General features: G+C 31.2%; 1 protein-coding gene and 1 long non-coding RNA gene across 3 annotated transcripts in view; one reads left to right on the forward strand and one right to left on the reverse strand.

Annotated features, from left to right (window-relative positions):
• Positions 1–1,937, forward strand: part of LOC145970290 (uncharacterized) — a 48,374-nt gene extending 46,437 nt beyond the window's left edge. The window contains exons 3-5 of one of the 2 annotated variants that reach the window (XR_014438377.1): positions 63–167; positions 635–1,184; positions 1,254–1,937. This is a non-coding gene — a long non-coding RNA (uncharacterized LOC145970290). Of the gene's footprint in view, positions 1–62; positions 168–634 lie in introns of both variants that reach the window. The other variant, XR_014438376.1, reaches the window with a different exon arrangement.
• The window catches only part of LOC145970285 (1-phosphatidylinositol 4,5-bisphosphate phosphodiesterase epsilon-1), a 134,830-nt gene that overhangs the window by 41,801 nt on the left and 70,600 nt on the right, over positions 1–22,429 (reverse strand). Inside the window, exons 4-6 of the mRNA XM_083096890.1 lie at positions 5,372–5,667; positions 1,201–1,532; positions 9–154 (exon numbers count right to left, since the gene is read on the reverse strand). Of these exons, the coding sequence (XP_082953016.1) occupies positions 9–31 (23 nt within the window). The 5' untranslated portion in view covers positions 32–154; positions 1,201–1,532; positions 5,372–5,667. The remainder of the gene's footprint in view (positions 1–8; positions 155–1,200; positions 1,533–5,371; positions 5,668–22,429) is intronic.

The raw sequence follows: 22,429 nt of genomic DNA on the forward strand, positions 1-22,429 counted from the left end.
ATACTTACTTCAGACCGGCGATTATCTCCATGGCTGAATTAAAGTTTCCGGTATTCCAACAGGTTAGCGCAACTCGTAGAAGACAAGACAGCACCGCCTGTCGTTCTTCTATCGTAGCACCGCTGGTGATCGCGTGAGTGACCCATGAGCTTACCTGATTAACAAACGTATGTAATAATGATTATCTCATCTGCCAATAATTATACTATTATACTATCATCACTTTAACATATAATAATTAGAATTTGATGTCGTTGAATTGAATAGGTTGAATAATGCATCTGCGATGTGAGTTTTTGGCCGCAATCCACATTTATGTAATCGTGTAATTTAATAAATGTTTAATTCACGATTTATTTCTTTTGGTTTATACGAAACGCGTTAAACGATATGTATGAGTCACTTTATTAAAATTAGTCACAGGTTTAATTATGGAATTTGTAGCAGATTGCATTAGAAACATTCAACCATCAATTCAGTGACAGTACAATGATACGAGAGATGTAAATTAATACGATGACAATAGCAATGATTGAAATATTAAACACTTCGTTAGTCTACTAGCTCGATTTTTTATTGAGTTTTACTTGAGTTTCACAAAATGAAATAAAAATGATCCTTTTTTTCGAGGAAGTTGGGGAACATTGCAACTTCCTGAGAAGAATGTCATTCAGAATTTTCCAACGGCGTTCTCTGTGCCCGAGGCTTTTGTTTAGTGTGGTGATAAAGAGAACGATATGGAAAGAAGAGGAATGGAAAATCCGACGTTTTCAACCTTGGACAAGAATTTAGAGTGGGAAATGGCAGATGATGGGACGGTGAGTAAGCGAGGTCAAGTGATATCCGCGTGTACATGTATACGAGTATACGAGTGTACGAATGATGTAAGTAGGTGAAAGTGTCGGGCGAAAACGAAAAGCCACTGGAGAAGTGGATACCTCATTAAAAGCGCCTGATGAGAGCGGAACTAAAGATTGGAGGTTCTAAGCGTCGAGCTTTCGTGATTGTGATTCGCGTATATTACTACAATATGCTACTATTCTTTTTATTTTATATGAATCGAATATTATAATAATATTACGCTTATTAAGGACGAATTTACAGGACTTTTTCTATATCATCGTTTCTCGCAAAGCAATTTAGGATGGAAGTATTTAAGAAGAAAAAAGAGAAGTAGAAGAAAGGTAAGGGCTAGTATACCTCATTAAAACGATTGATGAGGGTCTGTACGGTCGAATACGCTGTGACAACAGGCCAGGAAGATTCATCCTCGGTTTGGGTCGAGCTGTTGATGGTGCTGGGGTTGCTGCAGCTGCGACTCGGCGACGGGGGTGGCCTGGCAGGTTTTTGCAACGTGGTCTGATCCTGCGCCACGTGCCTTAGATACTCGTGCGGCGGTACCTGGTAGAACAGCTGGTACTCGCTTTCCGTCAACCTGAGCGCCACCTCCTCGGGGAAGTGCAGCAGCTTGTGCAGATCCTCCAGCTCCTCAGAGCTCCGAGGCGGCTGCGGCTGCGGCCGCTTCTCCAGCTCTGAAATGTTTATTTTATCTTTGTATTACTCTCTTTTCTTTTCTTTTTCCTCTTGTACGCGTTCGCAATGTACTCTCTAAAAGTGTAATAGTGTAAAAGTAGTGTAAAAATGTAAAGTATATATACTACTTTCACTAGAGTGAATCAGTGTATTATCACTGAAAAAACAGTAAATACTCACTGATTACAAGCAGTTATAAGTACAGCACTGATTACAGTGATAATACACTGATTCACTTTTAGAGAGTAATATCGAGAAAGAGATGCGAGAAGAATCAATGAAACTCTCTTCTTCAAAATGAAATGTTATTTTTCATTATTTTTAATCTTGTTATACTATATGTTAAATAATATATATTAAAGTTATATTAAAATTGAAGGTACTCTCTTATGTCAATTTTATTATCGTGGTTTACTTATCTCCCATTTTCATTATAATATTGTTAAAATTATATTTTTGTTTGTGTTAAAATTAGCATAATCTTAATCTCTCTTTACATTCAAAGAGTATTATATAAGATGAATATTTTAATATTTTAATACAGTATGTAACTTTTAAAAAAATATTAGAAATTTTGATGCTTTTAACATGACATTAACGTTGTTAAAGGAATAGGATTGAATAGTTTAGCTTTAACATTTTTCAAAAATCAATATACCAAAAAAATGAGAATATAAAAAATAATATCAAATTATAGCATAAATATTGTATAAAGAAGAGAGATATATGTTTATAGTAAGCTTTTCTAAAATCATATTATTAGTGATTCTTTTATATGTAAATTATAATTTATATATAAATTATTTATATTATATCTTACAAATGGTGAGTTAACATAGATTTAATTGAAAATAGGAGACAAATGATCTTTGTTTGCAAAATAATTATCGACGAGCGAAAAAGTTATTTATCGATTATTTAACGCAATAATTTTCTAACAATCAACGGTTAAAAAACTGATAGCATATTTATAGCGTGTATTCATATATCCACATATTAAAATTCTAAAACATTTCCGAGCAAAATTTACTTTTAAATTTTATTAAATTTTATTTGTAAAATTTGATAGAAATTATTTTAATATTTAATGGAAATTTTTTTCTTTTTTACTCGTATCATAATTATTTCGACATGTTTACATCAGAATTTATACATATGTAAAACATGCGCTGCAATCAGGTCGCGCCTAATGAACTGCGATAATCTTTATATCCAATTATATTTAAATTCAATATTAGTGTAGTATTTATTGAATTGTTCGAATTACGATTTAAATATATGAAAATCCAGGCTGAAGTTTTCAGATGATTAATAATGAATATATTTTAATCTATATATTTTACGTAATCCAGCAACCCTGCATCTGGAAGCTGTATAGCTAGTGATTGAAGTTTCGAGTGCCAATTTGTGAAAGAAATACGGCAATTTTTTGCCTATCGTTTAACATTTGCCGTGCAAAAAGGTCAGCTTGATGATAGTTTTTCGCTGACGCGACGTGAGCGATGCACAAAATTCGATGCGATCGACGAATAAAAGCATCCTTTTAGGTTTCCGATGAATAATTCCGTTTTGTGGACATCGAATTTCTCCATCGTTGATGTTTTAAAATAAAAACACAGTTTACAATATTTTGAATTTTGACACCCGGTACGCGTGAAACAATCTACCAACTGCGAGATTTAAAATATAAACTAAAGAAAAAAAAAATATACGTTAATTAAAAATTAGAAATTAAAATGTCATATATAGATTGTTTTTTAAAAGAGAGGAACGTAATATTTTCTTAAACAAATGAAAATTTTTTTCTTAATAAAAGAAAAATATTTCTTTTATCATATTAATACAAGGAAAGACTTTAAACATGTGCGTATAAAGTTGCCAACAATTTTAAATCTGACCCAGTTACCTCAAAAAACGATTGAGAATGCTGCATCTCGTTAGAATTGAGTACTCACATAATGCATGCTTATGAGACGGCGGAGAATTATGTGAATGCATTCATTCGCAATGACATTCGTGGAGTGCCATAGAATAATTCGAGGAATTTCGAATATTGCGAGCCTCGTACGTACTTGCCTCCAGCAATGGGATAATATGCAGAAACGCATATTTTTGTACCGTTGTGCTGGTAGTAATTTTTTTTTTTTTGCGTATAATCATCGTCTATATACGTCTCTTGTTGAATATGACTGTTTCAAGCTATTCCGTAATTTTTATATTCGCTCGATGAAGTGCGAAAAACATATCCTCGTGTTATTTTTTTCAAAATGTCATTCGGGCAAATAACTATATATATGCGAAAGAAAAACGGAATTTTTTGAAAAAAGTGAAAAATTCACATGTCGTTTGTTGCACTTCAATATTACGATGCAAACCTCGCGCGATATTACAACGGAAACTGAAATACTGGCGGTTGAAGAGCACCGATAAAACAAGAAATGGAAAAATTTTACGCTCTTAATTTGAATGAAATTTAATATTCGGACGACTAATGTTAGAATTGAGTGAAAATAAAATATATATTTTACGATAGAATATTTGCAGAAAATTTTCTATTTATGATGCCAGGTATTATTATTATTCGCATATTGATCGTCCTTTTTAGACGGAAATCACATTATTAAATATCAATTTTTAGTAATATATCTGCATAAAATCTCTGTAATAAAATCGTACGAAAAACCCATCTTATACAAAATTAAAGCTAAGTAGAACGGTGTTTTGTCGCGACATTTCCGCCTCGTGAAATGCAGTTTCTCGAACGATGTTTGTGCCGAGCATACATCTTAAACGGAGTAATTGCTGATACTGCGATACCGGGCGGTGTGTTTCTACGCACATTGCTCTTATGAAGTCGATTATCGCATGATGTATAGCATGAAATGGACCGATCTGCGTGTACACGCTCGTCCATCAACGTCTTCGTGCAAACCAGGGTTCGCCAAGGATCTTAAGACCTCGTGTAAACACATGGCGAGTGTGGACAGAGTAGTCAGATCGTGGCGTGCTCCGACGTACACGGTCAATTGGCGAACCTTATCAGATAGTAGTGTGTACTATAATCCGATGAAGAGATTAATCAACATATCGGATCAAGAACATAAATGGCTATTGCATTATCATAGTGTACAGCGATAGAGTTTTGTTTGCGAAGCTTTGAATTTAATTAGATCTATCTCCGTCATGTATATGTAATATTATAATATTGAGAAATTATATTTAATATATTATATATAATGTTATATAATATTGAGAAACATAAAAAGAAATGAAGTAGGTAAAAAATTTATAATTTTTTTATCAGTTTGTTGTCGCGGCAATATTTTCAGTTTTAATTTCATTTATATCAGAAATTTATCTTGACAAATATTTCCGCATTCTAAATATACGTGAACTGAATATACTGCATTCTAAATATACTGATAGGGCGAATTACTATATAAAAGTGCAATGTTTTAAAGAAGCTTTACTCTGTTTAAGAATCTCGTCTGCTATTAAGTTGATTAAATTTATAATATACAGGAGATCATATTAATTAAATTGTTGTAAAATAATTTCCGAGCATATGGTATACACTTTTTACTTGTTAAAAATATTATCAGATAATACATAAATATTAATATAAATATTACCTAACCAGATAAAAATTTGATAATTTATATCTCATTTTATGCAACATTAAATATAGGGTAATATCGAAGATTCTTATCAACGATCGACATTTTGAGGTGATACGAGAATCGAGTTATCATCTCGAAACGATCTATCATCTTTAATGCATATCGCACACTGTGCAATCGCTCGACAATAGTTTCCTTCGACGGAAAGAGCAACTTACCTTATCAGGTGATGGTGCGGCCACGTGGGGTGGAGGAAGTGGAAGTGGTCTGTCGCGCCGTCAAGGGAGATGAGAGAACGGCGTAACACGTTGCTCCGCGAAATCGCCGGGGTCTGCCGTGGAATTAGTCCGACGAACGGATCGGGTAATCCCCGCGTAGTTTCGCGGTCTGCATCAGGACGGCTCCATCGGTATCGAGCCGATCGAAGCCCCCTTTCAAGTCCCTCTTTGTCGGGCTTCTTTCTTCTTTGTCGTTTCGGCGTTGTCCTCAAATCTGGCCACGCGTCGACCGTAATCTGAGAGAGAAGGAAGGAAAAAAAAATGAAATTCGAAATCTTGGATTTATTATTGAGAAAAAGAGAGAGAGAGAGAGAAGAAAAAAAGCACAAGACCCTGGTAAAAGGGCATCGAGAGAGCGAACGATTTATGGTCCTTCGGCGAATCCACCGAAATTCATTCGAGAGTAGTCTCGTCTTTCTGCATGTTCTCAAGAGCATAATCTTTTTTTTTTTGCGGAGTCGCGCGGGCAGATTTATCACGAAGATTTTTAGGAATCGCGTCAGTTAATGAGCTCGCTTGTCGTGTTCTCGAGTTTAATATGCTTCGCAGTTGAAAATACTATTGGAATAGCACACTTGGGAAATGGTCTGTGCGAAAAAAATGTAGATAAAAAGATTTTCACGAAATACTGCTCAGATTTTCTCATTCTACATATTACACCTATATAATAGAACTGGTGAAAACTATTAGAGATAAAAATTACCAAGACTTAGAAGTTATTTTTACTTCTTTTACATAGTTTTATATATAGAATATATTTGAAGAAATCTCAGTAATATATATAATGTTTCTTGTTGAGTGCATTTTCCGTTAAAGAAAGATCGATTGAAAGTTCACTGGTTCGAAGAAAATATTCTTATAATTAGTTAGAGATCATTTTTTATATGAGATAAAAATATAAATGATATATAATAAGAGAAATAAAATAATCTTAAACTTTTTTCTTAATTATTTTCCGAGATTATTAGTTACCATAATGATTGTCTCTGACTCACAAAACAGCAACTCTCTCCGTTTCCTCGTTATTTTATGTTAAGGAACAAAAAATCGGTAAAACATGTTGAAAGAAAAATGCTTTGCGTTCTACAGAGAAAACAAAGTATCTATCACTAAAAAGAAGTCTAAAGAACAGAAAGAAGACGAGTAGGAAAATGGTCTCTATTTTCGCTAAAATGAGCTGGCTTCAAGCCTAATTCGTATTCTGAAGAGCAAGTTCGAATTCGCGTACGCTGTTATCGAAATAAAAGTGCATTTAGGACTGCCTTAATTGCAAACGACCACGTTTTGATTGGCTCATCTCTGTTTCGCTTTTTAATTAAGTGCAGATAGAAAGAGGTATCTGACATATATTGTATATATCTAAAAATTTTCTAATACATTTATAATTAAGTGAAATTGTAACTTAAAAAAGATTTAAATAAAAATAAAGATGCAGAAATCGTATGCAATTATGTTCCTCTTTCTTCTGTTTCTAGTGTAAGTAGAAATCAAAACGCTTCAAAGTTAACTTATTACAAGTTTTACGAATTCAGTGTTTCATCTATTGACATCTATTGATCTTTATTACCTCATTTGTAACTATAGTTTCACATTGATGAATTAATCGAATGAATGATGGATGAGATAATTAAAGGACATTGCACGTTTCGAGGTTTGATGTACATACTCATTTCCTGAATTCCATTCAAATTTGATAGATAGAGAAACAAACTTTTCGTTTCGAAAATAACAAATTATATATACTCAATAGGCAAGTTTCAAGGGTCGTCGAACACATAACGTCGCATGGAGCATTCATTATCCGTTACGGTAGCAATTAATCAGAAATTCGTTTTGCTAGTGCCCACATTCGCGCTAGAAACTTCCGTCGCGAATTCGCCAGTACTTTGCGACCGTGTTACGTGAAACTTCGCGAAAGTGCGGACGCTCGTTAATCCATAAAGCGGCGCGGTTTCGCAGGCTGCAGCTGCAAGCTGTCGCTGGCAGAATGCACCGGCGTGTTTCACCTTTAAACTTCAGTTCGACGATGGGCGATAGAGGAGTCATTCGACGGCTTCATTTCGCAATGCTCCTCCTCGTCCATATCAACCGTTCAGACACGATCGAGCGAAAGATTGATGTAAATTATCCAAGTTCGGAGCGATAATATGCTCTGAGAATATAAGAGGGAAGCCGTATGAATGACTAGAAGGATGATATATTTAGTTTGTAACTTTTCAAGCTCGATTTTCTCCGGCTCCCGATAAAATATTTCTTTCACATTTTAAAAGTAGTCTATACAAAACTATACTTTACACTACAATATAATAAAAGATAATTTTTTTTTCATAAACTCGAGAAGTTCTTAAACTCATTTTGCAAGAGAGGATATATTCAGATCATAATAGATTTAACATTAAAGATTTTTTTGAGTAATAATTACTATTCCTTGTTATGAATAGTATTTATTGTTTAATAATTATTGTTCATAATTTTTAATGTTCAAAATATCATCTCTTTAAAATGTTTTATCACGTTACATTTTGGGAAATGTGAAATTAAAATTATAGAAAAGGTTATTTTAGTATACCTATTTAAAAAGGTAAGTTTAAAGGTAGGTTTAAAGAGTATTTTAGTATATTTTATATTATCATGTCATATCATATGAATATCATATTACGGTTATGGTATGCGACGTGTTGAAAAAAAGTTTTATTCTATTCAAAATTAAATATATTGACAGAGCTTTTAATTCTCAAAAAGAATTTATTGATTAAAATTGGATTAAAATTAAAATTAATAAAATTTTTATGATTAAATATTGGATTTATGGAGTGCTTAATTTCTTCATAATTTTTTCATAATTTTTTTGAAAATTCTATCAAAATATATCAAATTTTTAACAAACAAAAATTTAAAAATTTTGTTTACAATTTTAACGTGAAATATTTTAAAATTATGACCTAATGAAATATTTTGTAGGTCAAATTTACGCTCAAAATTTACAATAGTTATTCTATTTCTTTTTTATTATTATTAATTTACGAAATCACTATAAAATACTAAAATTATTATTCTTTAAATTGAACTATATTCGCAATTTTTTTTACACAAATTAAATCCTTTGGTTTGATTATATACATATATAACTTCTTGCGCATTGTTCTCTCAAATGGTGTAATACATATTACTATAGGAAGTTATAATTCGTAGCAGTAAAGAGATTGTCACTGCACAGCAACGCTATTATTCGCGAGGAGTTGCAATTGGCTCTTTGGAAACTCGGCACATGGCAAGGAATACTTTATTAGCTGCATCTAATGATCGACAATAGATGCGCTCGAGTCACAGTGAAGTGAAGTTTGATTCTCGATTTCGCTATTGAGAACAGTTTCTTAGATCAATTGGTTGAATGAATCACGGAGATTATACATTGATTCGATTAGATAGTTATGTACGATATGTATTGTACATAGCGCAGTGAATAATGTCTATTACTAATTTTCTGATATTTTTTATTGAGGAGTATAATCCTGTAAATCTTATAGCCGAGATAACTATTTACATACGATCTTATGACTGGGGAAATTGTAAAATTCGATAAAGAATTATTTATGTAGCATTATATTTTTATCTATATTTATATATTTTCGATATCTTTACGAATTGCATTTATTAAGATATACTTAATAGAAATATCTTTTTACATCAATCTACTTAATTTTTCATTTTCCACTATTTTTGGAAAACAATGATAATAATTAATTTTTAGTCGAATCTTGAATCAGAGCAAAAGAACAGAAACTTTGTTAGTTGAAATAATCAGAAAAGATTAGAGTATTGTTAGATTGTATCTGTTTAATAATCTTGTCTTAAATATGCATATTAAAAGATTAATAAATTTGAAATTTGAAATTTATTTTTACAGAAAAGCTGTGCGCACGTGCATGTTCTTGTAAATTCTAAAATAAATATTTATTCCTATTTGTTACATGTATTCCTATTTGTAATTACGACTGCAAACGTAAAACATACATAATGAAATGTTATTTTAAAATGGATCGCAATTTAACGGTTTACGATTTGTGTTGTTGCAATTTCGAATATATGGAAAACGGTAAGCTTGCGTGGGAATAATTCGCTTCCGATGGATATACGAGCTAGATGTATTTTATTTCTGCACGGATATAAAAAAGGAGAGGTTATTGTAACATTTAATAGCCTGGAGGCAAAAATGCAGGCACGAGAGAACGTAGGTTGTAACACATTTCACACGTGCGCTGTACGAGTATTTGAGAATCTATTTGTTCTCTCTCTGAGCAACCTATTAGACAAAGTTTACAGTTACTTTAGACCAAGTATTCAAATTTATTCAATAATATTTTTGATCAAATTACATTTTTATAATTAATACGATAAATGTACAAAATGTTCTGCACCTGTTACTATGTATTCTTTTTTTCGGCAAATTTAAAGGTGATTAGATATTTAAATTTTAGGAAACAGGAATGATAAACTTTGTAATTTTAAGTTTTAATATGTTTTTACATTTAATTTCAAGTTTTAAATAAAAGGCTCAAATTAACTGAAGAATCAGATTTTTTTCCTCCGAAAATTTATTTTTTATTTTTTTTAATAATGCAAAAATTATTAATAACTTGATATTTAACAAAGATTTTACTTAATTCGGACTCTACTCTAAAAACAGACAATATATATAGAGTATTATTTTTTAAATAAAATGATTATAATAAAGTAATAAATATAGTACTAAAAATATAACAAAAAAGTCGCTAAATAGACGAAAAATAGACGATTGATCAACAATTACAAGCACTGAAATATTTGAAGACATAAATACAATGCATTCAAATAAAACTTCGGGGAATTTTAATTAAAGAATGGTAATTTTTGCGCGTTTGCGTTTGCGCGAAAATTTGTTACTTTGTACAGGAGTGCGGGATAAAATTTACAGCAGCTTGCTTAAGCTCGTTTCGCGCTAGAAGAAGTTTATCTCGTTTGCGTTGGGCGCTACATCGTTCTATTTTTCTGCGTCAGATTTTATGAAACCGCCGCTATACCGCATCACCAACGAAAGTTCAGGCGAACCTGAAGAACGTTCAGAAACTTTCGAGCTTTATTAGACTTGGGCGGTAGCACTTGTATTATTATGAAAACGAACTTTTTGTGAGTAATTAGAATGTTATTTTTGCGACAGTTCGATACTTTCCCACTTTTTTATTATACAACAGACATACTTACTACTCGGACATTATTTATAGTTATATAATTATGTAGTAGTTATTATACCTGCAATATTATTTAAGAGATACATTTCACATTTTGTGTATGTGTATAGTATATGTTTTGTATGTGTGGAGTACTTTATAATATTATAAAAATTAAATTATTTTGTTTTAAATTAAAATTTTTAATATGAGTGAAATTTGAAATAAATTTAGAAAAAAATTTACCATATTAAATTTTTCCAGAAGTCACTTTTTCAACGGAGAAATATAATATTTATAATGGTCGACGACATTTTAAAAACATCGTTGCGGCTTGTTTCAAGCATTTGTCGCTTTGCATAAAATATATCTAGCGTTGCTAGAGTCGCTCTCTCATCACTCTCGCTATGAAATGAAAGCTCTTTTAAAATCGCGGCTGAATCTCATCAGAGCGCTTTTTTCCTCCACTTACGAGAAAATGTTCGATGCATTGACGTAGAAGTAAAGACGAGAAAATATTCACTGAGAAAATCGTGTTGTTTGTACGAAGTTGGTTTCATGCGACTATTACAACGCCATCCCATTGTCTTTAAGTTGATTTTCGAATGCTTCTTGTAGCCGAAAACAGGGCTTTTGGAATTATTTGGAAGTTCTTTAGAGAAGTTTAGTTTGTCTTAGAAATTTAAAAAGTATATATCATGTGATTATAAATTTCCAGGATAAGAGTTAAATATTTGTTGCGAGTACCTAAGTATCTTAATTAGATTTATTTTTAGATCTTGGAGTATATAAGTTAGAATACATAAAGATATTGTCAAAAACTTTGAAGTCTTGCAAAGAACGCGCATTATATATGAAAAATGTTTCTTAGGAGAATACTTCTATGTTTTTTAAATAAATACAAATCACAAGTGAAATAAAAAATATTTTTTCATGTGGAATTGGATGGACAGCAAAAGAAAAAGCACATGGAAAGTTAATCGAAATCTAAATGAGTCAGATATTTAAAAATTGAACTAAATATAGGATGTTATTTACTACTAATTAGGAAATTATGTGCTGTGTTAGAAAGAATCTTAATAAAGTTTGATCCGTTTTATTTAAATTGCACTGTGTATTGTACGATGGTATTTTCTTCAATAAAGGATAAAATATTATTCTTTCATTATAAACAGCTATAAATGATATGAATTTTTTCATGGATATTAAATGAAATGTAAAATGTTAAAATTTTTGGACAATTTGAAACAAGACATACATATTTTTTGTTGTGCACATATTTCGTTAGAATAAATATATAGACTTGTTAATTATAGATAACAATTAATCAGAGAGTGAGTTTTTATGAACAAATCGAATATGTTAAACAATATTTTTTATACAAAGTATTATTTCCTTTTTTTTTTAAAAGAATTAATATATATTTTTTAAGGTCTTTTAAGTTTGAATAATTTTATATCATACATTTTGCCAATAAAATACATATATGTAAAAAATATAAAAAAGTTTAGAATAGCATAAATATGTTATTAGTTTTCCAATTTTTTTTATTTTCATTATAAGGTTTATAAGAATTATAAGGTTTCATAAAACTTTTCTATCTTCAAAACTACTGTTTTTTTTATGAAAAAGCCATTGTTGCGGTAGTATATCATTAAATGAACTATCTTATATCCTTTACATACTATAAGTTATAAATATTATTTAAAACAATTATTATTTTATTATTTTTTAGATAATAAGATCATCATAAATTATATACATATATACATATATAATTTAGAAAAAGTGTAAAACTTTTTTGAGATATTTTATACATATTTATATGTGGATACAATACAAAACACAAAATTCTTTTCTTGGGAATAAAATTAAATTCTCTAACTTTGTGTTTGTAATAATATACTTGTAATTCTTTTGAAGCAACGACAAAAGATCAAATCAATAAGCGAGTGAAGAAAGATCATGGCAATAACACGACATTCGATAAGCAATATTTCAATCAGAAAGACGATTGATCGAACGAGGATGTATAGTACATAGGTGCGTTATTCCTTTTTTATATCATCCGGCTTTTATTCAAGTATGGATAGCCAGATATAGATTTATTATTTGTACAATATATATAATGAATTGGCACTTCATCGATTACAGTTAATAAAACATTTCCGATGTTGGCGCGATATAGCGCGCAATAATAAATAATAAGCTTAATTAAAGTTAAATGTGGCTGTCAATTGGACAATAAAATTTACTATATTCGATCTGTATATTTTATCGCAAATAGTGAACGGTAAGCGTTATTGTTTTCTGCGATATGATATTCGTTGGTTGCAACATACGTGCCTCATTATTACCGTTATGAAGATAATAGACGCTATTCTAATGTATAGATAGCTGTTTGCGCATGCATATTTCATTACGTTATTACAAAGCCAGGTGGCTCTCCGGGAAAATCATTATTCATTCGTCTTTTGTACTGCGGCATTGTACAAACAAATAAAGGAAAGCGTTAGAGGAATTATAAAAAAGATAGAAATTATTAATAATAGTAGAATATCATGAGATAGAGAGAATTATTAATAAATATTTTGAATTGCATCTAAAATTCACAAAAAAGGTTAAAAGAGATTGTGAATAGATAATTAACGGTTTTGCGTACGAAAGTGTTGTAACTTTAATTATAAAAGCTGCATGTGTTTTTTTAAAAAACGTTTCACGTTTTCACAAAGATATTAAAGTGGAGAGAATTCATAGGTTTCAAATCTATGAATTTAAATCATTGCTCTGTAAATAAAAAAACATCTGCATTGGTTGCACAAACAATATACAAATAAATATACGTCAGCAACGATCGATCGACTCGTGTATGCACGTAATAAGTACTTACCGATTTTTACGCTATTTACATTTTAATTTAAATTCTATAAAAATTGTTTAATATATCCGTGTTTTTTCTATAAATCTATATTATTAAAGATTCAAAAATTAAATAAAGCAACTTATAAAAAATGAGACTATTCTATAAACACTTTAAACGGAATTAAGGAAATAAAAAATAGTATACAGAGAACAGACTCGACGAACTTAGTGTACAGATTAAAAAATAATTTTAAAGTAAAGAAACATCTTCCGGCTGTTTTCAGAAAATTAATTTAACAAGTTAACCTACCCTTTTAAACAGATTCGGAAATTGCACAGCTGTTTGTTCTGGCAGAACCGAAGAAAAATCGCGAAAAATGCGCGCGCGTCTTTGACTACGCGAGGGTCCAATTGGCTGCAGTTTGACACAGGGGATGAGGAACGAGGAGAATAGGGTAGGAGGAAGAATGTGGAGGTGTAATATGTGGGGCGGTCGATAGAATAGCGACTATACGTGCCGTTGATACCAGAGGGGTTCGTGTATGCGCGCTCCAGCATGCTTAAGCGTACACGCAACTGTACGCCTCGAAAAAAAGAAAAAAAAAACCGAAGTACAAAATGCGTTCACGTTAACACGTTCGCATAGTGCTTGTTCGATGCGTCCGTGAAAAATCTGAATCTTCCTCGAATACTCTGGAAACAGCGCTCTTTCCTTCTCTCTCTCTCGCGAATGATATAAAGCGCAAACTCTGCTCCGCCCGATTTTTTTTCCGCGAGTTTGTTCTCAAGAGTTCGCGCGCGCGAGAAAAATTGTACTTTAGAAAAGTTTTAAATTCTCGGAAGGGAGAAAAGGAGGATTTATAACTTTCCCAAATCTCGCAGATCCATAACTGACCACACTTTCTTCTCCGCAACAGTCAATGTGAAAAACAAATATCTCGTTCCCAAAGTTTTGTATCTCTACAGGAAAGAATGGATAAGTATGTCAAATACACTAATATAGTGTTTTATTCTCGTTTTATTTATATTTACTCGCGAAAATAATAAATGACGAAACGACGAAATAAAGAACCAAATAAAAAAATTATTAAAAATTTGGGAAAGTTAAAAAATTGAGAGAGCGTAAAACGCGTTTGCAACTTATTCTATTATGACAATAAAGGAGATCTCTATTCTAAAATAAATATATATTATACATTTAATATATATATATATATATATATATATATATATATATATATATATATATATTGAATACAATAATCTAATTGTGAGATAACATTACTATTACTATTACTATGTATAACAAAAATTTTATAAGCGCTCTATCGAAGCTTTTTATTCGATATTAAACTTGATGATGATTAGGCAGAAGAGCAAACAGGATAAATAATTCTAGAAATAATTATTAGATGGGTGAAAGTCTTGTTTCCCAGTCAACGTTTATATCTATGCACATAAAGTATATATGAGAGTATGTGATATATTCGTATTATGTATCGGTGCGTATTATGTACAGATGAATATATGTATCTATCTAGCCATATGCAAATATATGAGCGCAAACTGAACAAGAGTGTGACGAATAAACACGATATGTACAGTAGTAACAAAGTGCATATATGTATGCGTGCAGAGCTTTTCGGCGTTATCAACGTTATTACTCGCAATTTTCCCATCGTCATTATCAACGGTCAAACTCCATTAAGTCATCCACTCATTCGTCCAATATCTGGTGTATACATTCGAGGAAATATATGTGTAATGTGGAGTAATAATGTTGCCTGTATTTCACTTCATTTCGTTAAGTGAAATGTTATAGATTTTTTGTATAATTTTATAGATTTGTTACACATGATGGAATATTTAGTGTACAACTTTGATAACGGTCGATAAAAGATATTTTCAACAGTTTTTAATACAGAACAATTTAGCAAAGATACAATATTTTATTTTGGGAGTACTATGCAATATAAACTAAATAATACAAGTTAAATTTAAGATTAAATAAATATTTTTACACTAATTAATATTATAATATGTGATGTTAAAAATAATAATATCTGCATTGGAACTTTTAATTATATATCAATTAATAGATTTTATATCAATATCTATAACAGATTTTAGATTTAGAAATATAATGTATCGTTTATTTAAAATATCACATAAAATATTGTTGAGATTTTTCAAAAAATTGTAATTGATTTTCTTTCAGCGAAAGTTTGATAGATCATTATTCATCGAATTTTTATTTTCTAGTTTTAAATATCTCTTTAAATTTCTAATTTTTAATTCAATTAAAATTTTTGTTATGAATTCTATTTAGAAATTAGAAAAAAAATTGTATTTATTTATATGATCCGAGCTAAATCTTTCCGATTTTTTTTTATATTCTCTAACACTTACATATAATATTATATTAACTCAGACTAAACTAAATTGTTAGATAAAGAAATCGATTTCAAAGTGAATCTGTTAGAAGTTAATAATCGATGTATAATGGATGCGATAATTTACATTTTCCACGCATCTCGCTTAATGAACACGTTTAAACTGTAGGTACTCGGCTTCACCATTAGCACAGCATCTCCTGACACAGGTTGTAGACATTACGCGGAGAGGAAAGAGACGCGCTAAAAGAGTCGAAAGGTCAAGGTTTTGACCGTATGATGGAATCTCTCGAGAAGTTTTAACCGGTCGAAGATAGGACTGGAGACAATAGGCAGCCTTCACTGTGCAAAAAGGTAACCGATTTTTCATTATTTCCAGAATTTTTGTCGGTTTAAACCGTCTGTATTAACGAAGACGAACGATGCGCAGCCGATTCGGGATATAAAATATCCCGAGGCTTCTCTTCCACTGCGCGAGCACATCGGAAACTTCACCCGCGCGCGACCGATGATGTCGAAAATTTTTCTATTACGCTTCTCTCTATTCTGTTATTCGTCTTTATTTCGTATGATCTTTTGTACAGTAGTGGTATATTCGACCTAAATTTTAAAAGCAACTTTGACGAAGTTGAATATCTTTTTTTCTTGTAAAGACTATTTCGAAGAAATTATTATTTATCGCAATTGACTTTTTATAATATTATATGTTTTATATTGCAAAGATATATTTTATAATTTATTAATGTTTTTATAAATATAATTATTTATTTATTATTCGAAATAATTATATGATTATTTACATATATTGACAGTTATACAGAATTAATATATCTTTCGAGTTAAAGCTATTGGCTTTTTTATTCAATCTTTGTATGTTATTTAACAGTATTGTTTTATTAATTATAAATTTTAGAAAAGAAATGCATTTATAACTTTTTTCCGTTTTATCCCGATTTTACATTTTGATATTTTACTTAAAGAAAATCAATCTCGAAAGTAATCAAATAATCTATCATTATACTTAAGATCGATACATGATATTATACGCGGCGATGTATTATATGTAAGATCAATATCCGATTTATCGGGTTTTCTAAACGGATCGAATTCGATGCTTATAAGCTACTTATCTATCGATGCTCATTGAAATGCACCTGGTGTTACGCGGCGTCGCTTAGATGCCTTAATTAAGTACGGATCGAGCTTTCCGCTTCAGCGATGTTGCATGGAAATTAATTAAACGACAGTAGACTGCTATCATGGGATGCTTTAATACAAGAATTGTTTATTGTTCACACTATTCCATTATACATATATACAATTAGCTCATTAATTGCACGATAAGATACTAATTTCGTCATGTTATGTAATATTAAAAGAGCATTATTCTTTTATTATCAGAAATTCCGTACGCGATTCGCAAAATTTAATACCGCTATTTAAAAGATTCCAAATGTAGTCCAAGTTTAGAAATTATAACTTTTTAATGCGCTATTCATGTACAGTTTAAAATCACATCTTTTCTTGTCTGTGAGAGAATTTATCATAACCGAGGTATTACATACGTTAAGGTTATACTTTATCGTGAAAATTGCTTCCGTTCGCATTGGACGTCTATATAAATTTCCTGCAAACGACTTGTTTAACGGTGTATATAAGCGACACAATTTACTAAAATCTATTTTTCCTCGCGCAAGCTTCAAACAAAATCCGTGGCTTATGAGAACTATGGATTTACAGACAGGTGTCGAAGCACTTGTTGTAATCGATAAAGCTAGTTTGTACGAGTTTTCGTATGAGCATCATAGTTGCCAATAATTTATTATACAAGGACCGAGAACGTACTCATTATACGTGGAAGCCAAATTGATATCGACAATAAGTATTCTGCTAGTGTTGAAACTAGTTTCCTAGAACTACAAGTTTTGTTTGAATCCTACAGAAGCATCGTAAATTATTAACTTAATTTACCTATTATATGTGTCAACTTACACGTGCGGCATGACAAATTCGCTTTTCCTCCGCGGTACATGGTGAGTATTTGTAGGTGATATTTTGGTATAGTTAACTTTGCACACGCTATGTAAAACGCACAGCAAACTTTCGCGGCCAGCCGGCAAGCGTTATGTGGCATAATTAACGTATCGGTGGGGAGGGAAACAAGAGAGAGAGAGAGAGAGAGAGAGAGAGAGAAAGAGAGAGAGAGGGGAGGGTGTGTACTAATATCTCTGGCCACACACACACACACACATACACACACATAATCGGGCGTCGAAAATATTCCGGCGGCGCAAACCTAACGGAAAATTGGTTATGGAAGAAAAAGTTTAATTTCCTCCGCGAGGCGAAAACCGTTTGTCAGCAAAATAAGTGAATAACTCTCCGTTTTGCGGTAAATATAGTGCACTTCCGTTTCTTACGGATGTTTTACTAGCTCGATATCCGTCGACTGATTCCGCCGGAATTGAAAAACTATAGGAAGGGAAAATTGCAAAACAAAAATACGCGTGCGAGAACTTTTGTATTGTATTTTCTCGTCAAATAAATGAGTTGCTTCGCGAGCGAACATTTACCGCGTCAGTTTTGATACACGTTACATGAAAAATATAGAATACATCTGAAATCATAGCACAAGAAAGGGATGATTTCTCGATGATGTATCAAATAAATAAAAAATGCTAAATAATTTTTTTTTATATGAGACTTTGATTTTTACGATAAATTATTGCTTTACCAATTGTATCATGATTGTAAATACATCTTGTATACACACAGATGTCCGTATTTTCGAGTTGAAATTATATTCTCAAAAATCGAACAATTTCACAAAAAAATATAATTTTTAATTGCGATTTATTGTGGTGCTCATTAAGCTAATTTATAAATTTACTTAGTCATTAATTTGTAAAGTATCGTAATAAACATATATTTGTAGCACATATATAGTCCATATAATTTATGGATCATATTATAATTTTATTTACAGTTTTAATTTTCAAACTCTTAAAATATTATTTGATATTAATTAAAAAAGAAATTGCTCAATATTCTCTTTTTACATTCTGCTATTTCTGGTTATCCACTTTTTAGCATGACATTAAACACGTATATTCAGAATAGATACTAATTATAGTTGTAAGATCTTTATAACTTAAACAACTTGTAGCAATTTATAAATATTAGACGTTGAGATAAAATGCTAATCATACTTGCGAATGCCGGTTATAAAGCTTACTCGTAAAGACTGATTTACTGTAGCGCTTAAAAATGATGGCTCCCATTTTGTGACGTCCAACGTTAAACGCCGTCACACAAACGATCCGCAGTCCTTTATTCCCGTTTCATAGGACCACGCCCAGGTCAGGAAGTCTTCAGATCGATGTCACGTGTGTGCACCCACGCGAACACCAACCAACCTCGCGTTTGACCCCGACCCATAATGTCGTTAGAAATTTTTAATGCATCTGCCGCGTATCAAATAATAACAAAATGAGAGAATATTCGAGATTTTAGAAAAAAGAAACGCGACTCATCGTCTTTAATGTCCACAACGCATAAATACAGAGTGAAATTCTTGAGTGTATGTGTGTGTTCCATTGCAATATAATTTTTCTCACGTTTCCCAGGTGCGTAATCAAAACTCGAATAAACAGACAGTCGCGGCGAGGTACTTCGACTTCGACGTGTTGTAAACGCATTTGCATCTTTGCGGCAACCGTAAAAAGCTCTTTCTGGCACGCTGTCTAAATTCTCCTTTTTTAGCAGTGGATAAACTGGCCTATTTTTTTAGTCGTTTTGCACAGGAAAGAATCTTTAAAATACAGTTTAACAAAAAAAAATCCAAGGAAAAAAATGATCATTTCTTGTAGTTTTTCTGACATTGAATATATTGATTGAATATTTTTTCGACATTCAAAGCAATTTTATTTTGTCAATACACTAATGCAAGTATATTGCTAGAATTTTAAATCCTCAAAAGAAATTCGAAAATTCAGATTAATAAGATTTTTGTGATTATCATATATTTTTTAACATTAAATTTGTATATTCAATAATTTTAAATTTTTTAATAATTAAAATAATTTATTTTGCCATGTTATTTTAATATCAGATAATTAGTACTAAAAAAATCTTTGCCTGAATTGATTAGATAATATTCGATAGTTTGTGTTTTTAAATTTTTATGACTTTTTGAAGACCGATATCAATTTCAAAAAGAGAATAATTATGTTCTTTCGTAAATTTGTAAAAATTTATTTTTTTGTTAAACTATACAGTTTGGCAACTTAATCAGGTTAATATTTAGATGTTCATCAACAGTTTAATTCCTCAGGGGAGTAACCGCGTGGATGTCATGTATTACTAATCCTGACGTTCCGACCGTTTATATTAGATGGGTTTTGTGCGTGTCAATTGGACCGCAGTACGATGCTTGCTCGCGTGCTCGTATTTAGGGAATTCGATGTCCGCCCCTATTGTAAGCTATTTTCTCTCTTGCCCTCGGCATCTGCGCAAGCCACACGATAAATGATGCGCTGCATCATAAAAACAAGAGGAGAATACGTGTATCTGTGTTTGTGTGTTCCGATGTTCTAAATAGTACTAATACTACTGTATCGGCGCCTGTCTGCCGAGCTTTTTCCTCTTTCATCGGATCGTAAATATCACCTGAACATTTGTATTAATTACACTTGATTGCAAAAGCATCTCTCTAAGAGGTATCCCGACACAAATCGCACACGTGCTATTAACTCTTGTAGAAGAAAATAAAGCTCTCGTTATATCCTTGTCATGTATTACGAAATGCAGAATTAAGAATGCAAGGCTGTAGCGCGCTTTCATTAGCAAAGATCATTCAAATCATCAATCTCGCACGTAGAACGTTTAATATCGCTGCAATTAAAATTGCCTTTACCGGATTTAATAGCATTTAAAGAGCTGAGATTGAGAGTCGTAGGCGCGCTTCTCTCACATATTTAAACGACACATACAGAGTGACCTAGATTTACCATGTGTTCCGTCGATCATAAATTTTTTTATAATTTTTAAATTGATTTCCTTCGATAGTGATTTAATAGGCGAATACTTGTATAATTTTGATACTTAAATCTGAGACTAAATATCTGTTAATACACAATTATCTGAAATCGAATAAGATTCACAATGTTTCGTTAGTATATTCACAAAAATCATATAAATATTAATTTATTCCATAATTATAATTTTCATTAAATTTTTTCTATAGGAGAATTAGTTTGAAATACACAAAAACAAAGTTATTTTAATTGAATAATTAATTTTATATATTGAGAAAACAATGTATATATAAACATGTATATACGTGAAGCATAGAAATCTTTTTTCCGTCATGTTATTGGAAAAATAATCCAAATTGATGGCAAGTACTCGGAGCATCGGTCATATGAGTAGCGTAATAAATTGTTTGCCTCGATTTCTCATTCCGGTAACCGAATGATTGTGTACGTTTTACAATTTCGTTTCTGATTGAAAAATGTGCGACATTAGTCAAGCAGAGATATCATGTGTGCAATTCTTTCTCGACTCCCATTTACGGATCGATTGATAATGCGAATTGCGATTGTGTGAAGAATAAACAATATGCGTAAACCTGCGCTTAATTTCCACATGTGCGAACAAAATATATAACTCAATCGCATCTCTTACAATTACATTTTTATTCAATAAAAATCATTCATAAGATAAGGAAGTTATAATATTGGAAATAATTTGCATAAAACGGATACAATGTATGTTTCGAGATTAATTAATGTATCTATAATATGGAAACTAGTATATATAAGGAGCATATAATAATATAATAGAATGTATTTACTATATAACACAAAGAGTAGTCATGATAGATTTCTGTCTTGTTCGTCTTTACGCAAACCTATTTCGCATTTTCTTACTGTGACAAACGTAATTAAACTTTTCAACCGTCTTAACGTGCGCATTCTAACTTCGAATTGGTATTCGTAGTGATTTAAGGTAATTCGGATTTGTTTGCAGTAATTAGAAGAGAAGAGCTAGCGCATGCAAACAGCAAATTAACTCTCTGTAAATTGGAAAATTATTGTTGAAATAGAGTGATATTTGTTGCATATTCTACCACATTAGCACATTAAAAGTACATATTATAGTATGAAGAGAGAGAGAAAGAGAGAGAAAGAGAAAGAGAGTGTAACATGAAAAATGAAAAATATATTGTGATATTCAAATATATTGAAATATTGAATGATTGACAGTCCATTTTTTGTAAAAAAATCTTTATCTATGAATATTACATTCTTATGAAGATAATAAAAAATAATCTCTACTTTTTTCTTCTTTTAACTAAATAAATATTAACTAAATAAATATTGAAAAAAGAGTTTAATATGTGCAGCTTTCTGCACCAAAAAATTGTCATTTTTATTTATTTTATTTTGTTTATATAACAAAATGTTCTACTTTCCCTTCTGACAGAGGATAATAATGAAATCTCATCTGTGGATTATGACATACACGTGGCGTAT

The sequence above is a fragment of the Camponotus vicinus genome, unplaced genomic scaffold (assembly GCF_025532165.1).
Source record: "Camponotus vicinus isolate PSW18456_S1 unplaced genomic scaffold, iyCamVici1.0 SCAF_4, whole genome shotgun sequence".
Classification (NCBI taxonomy): Eukaryota; Metazoa; Arthropoda; class Insecta; order Hymenoptera; family Formicidae; genus Camponotus; species Camponotus vicinus.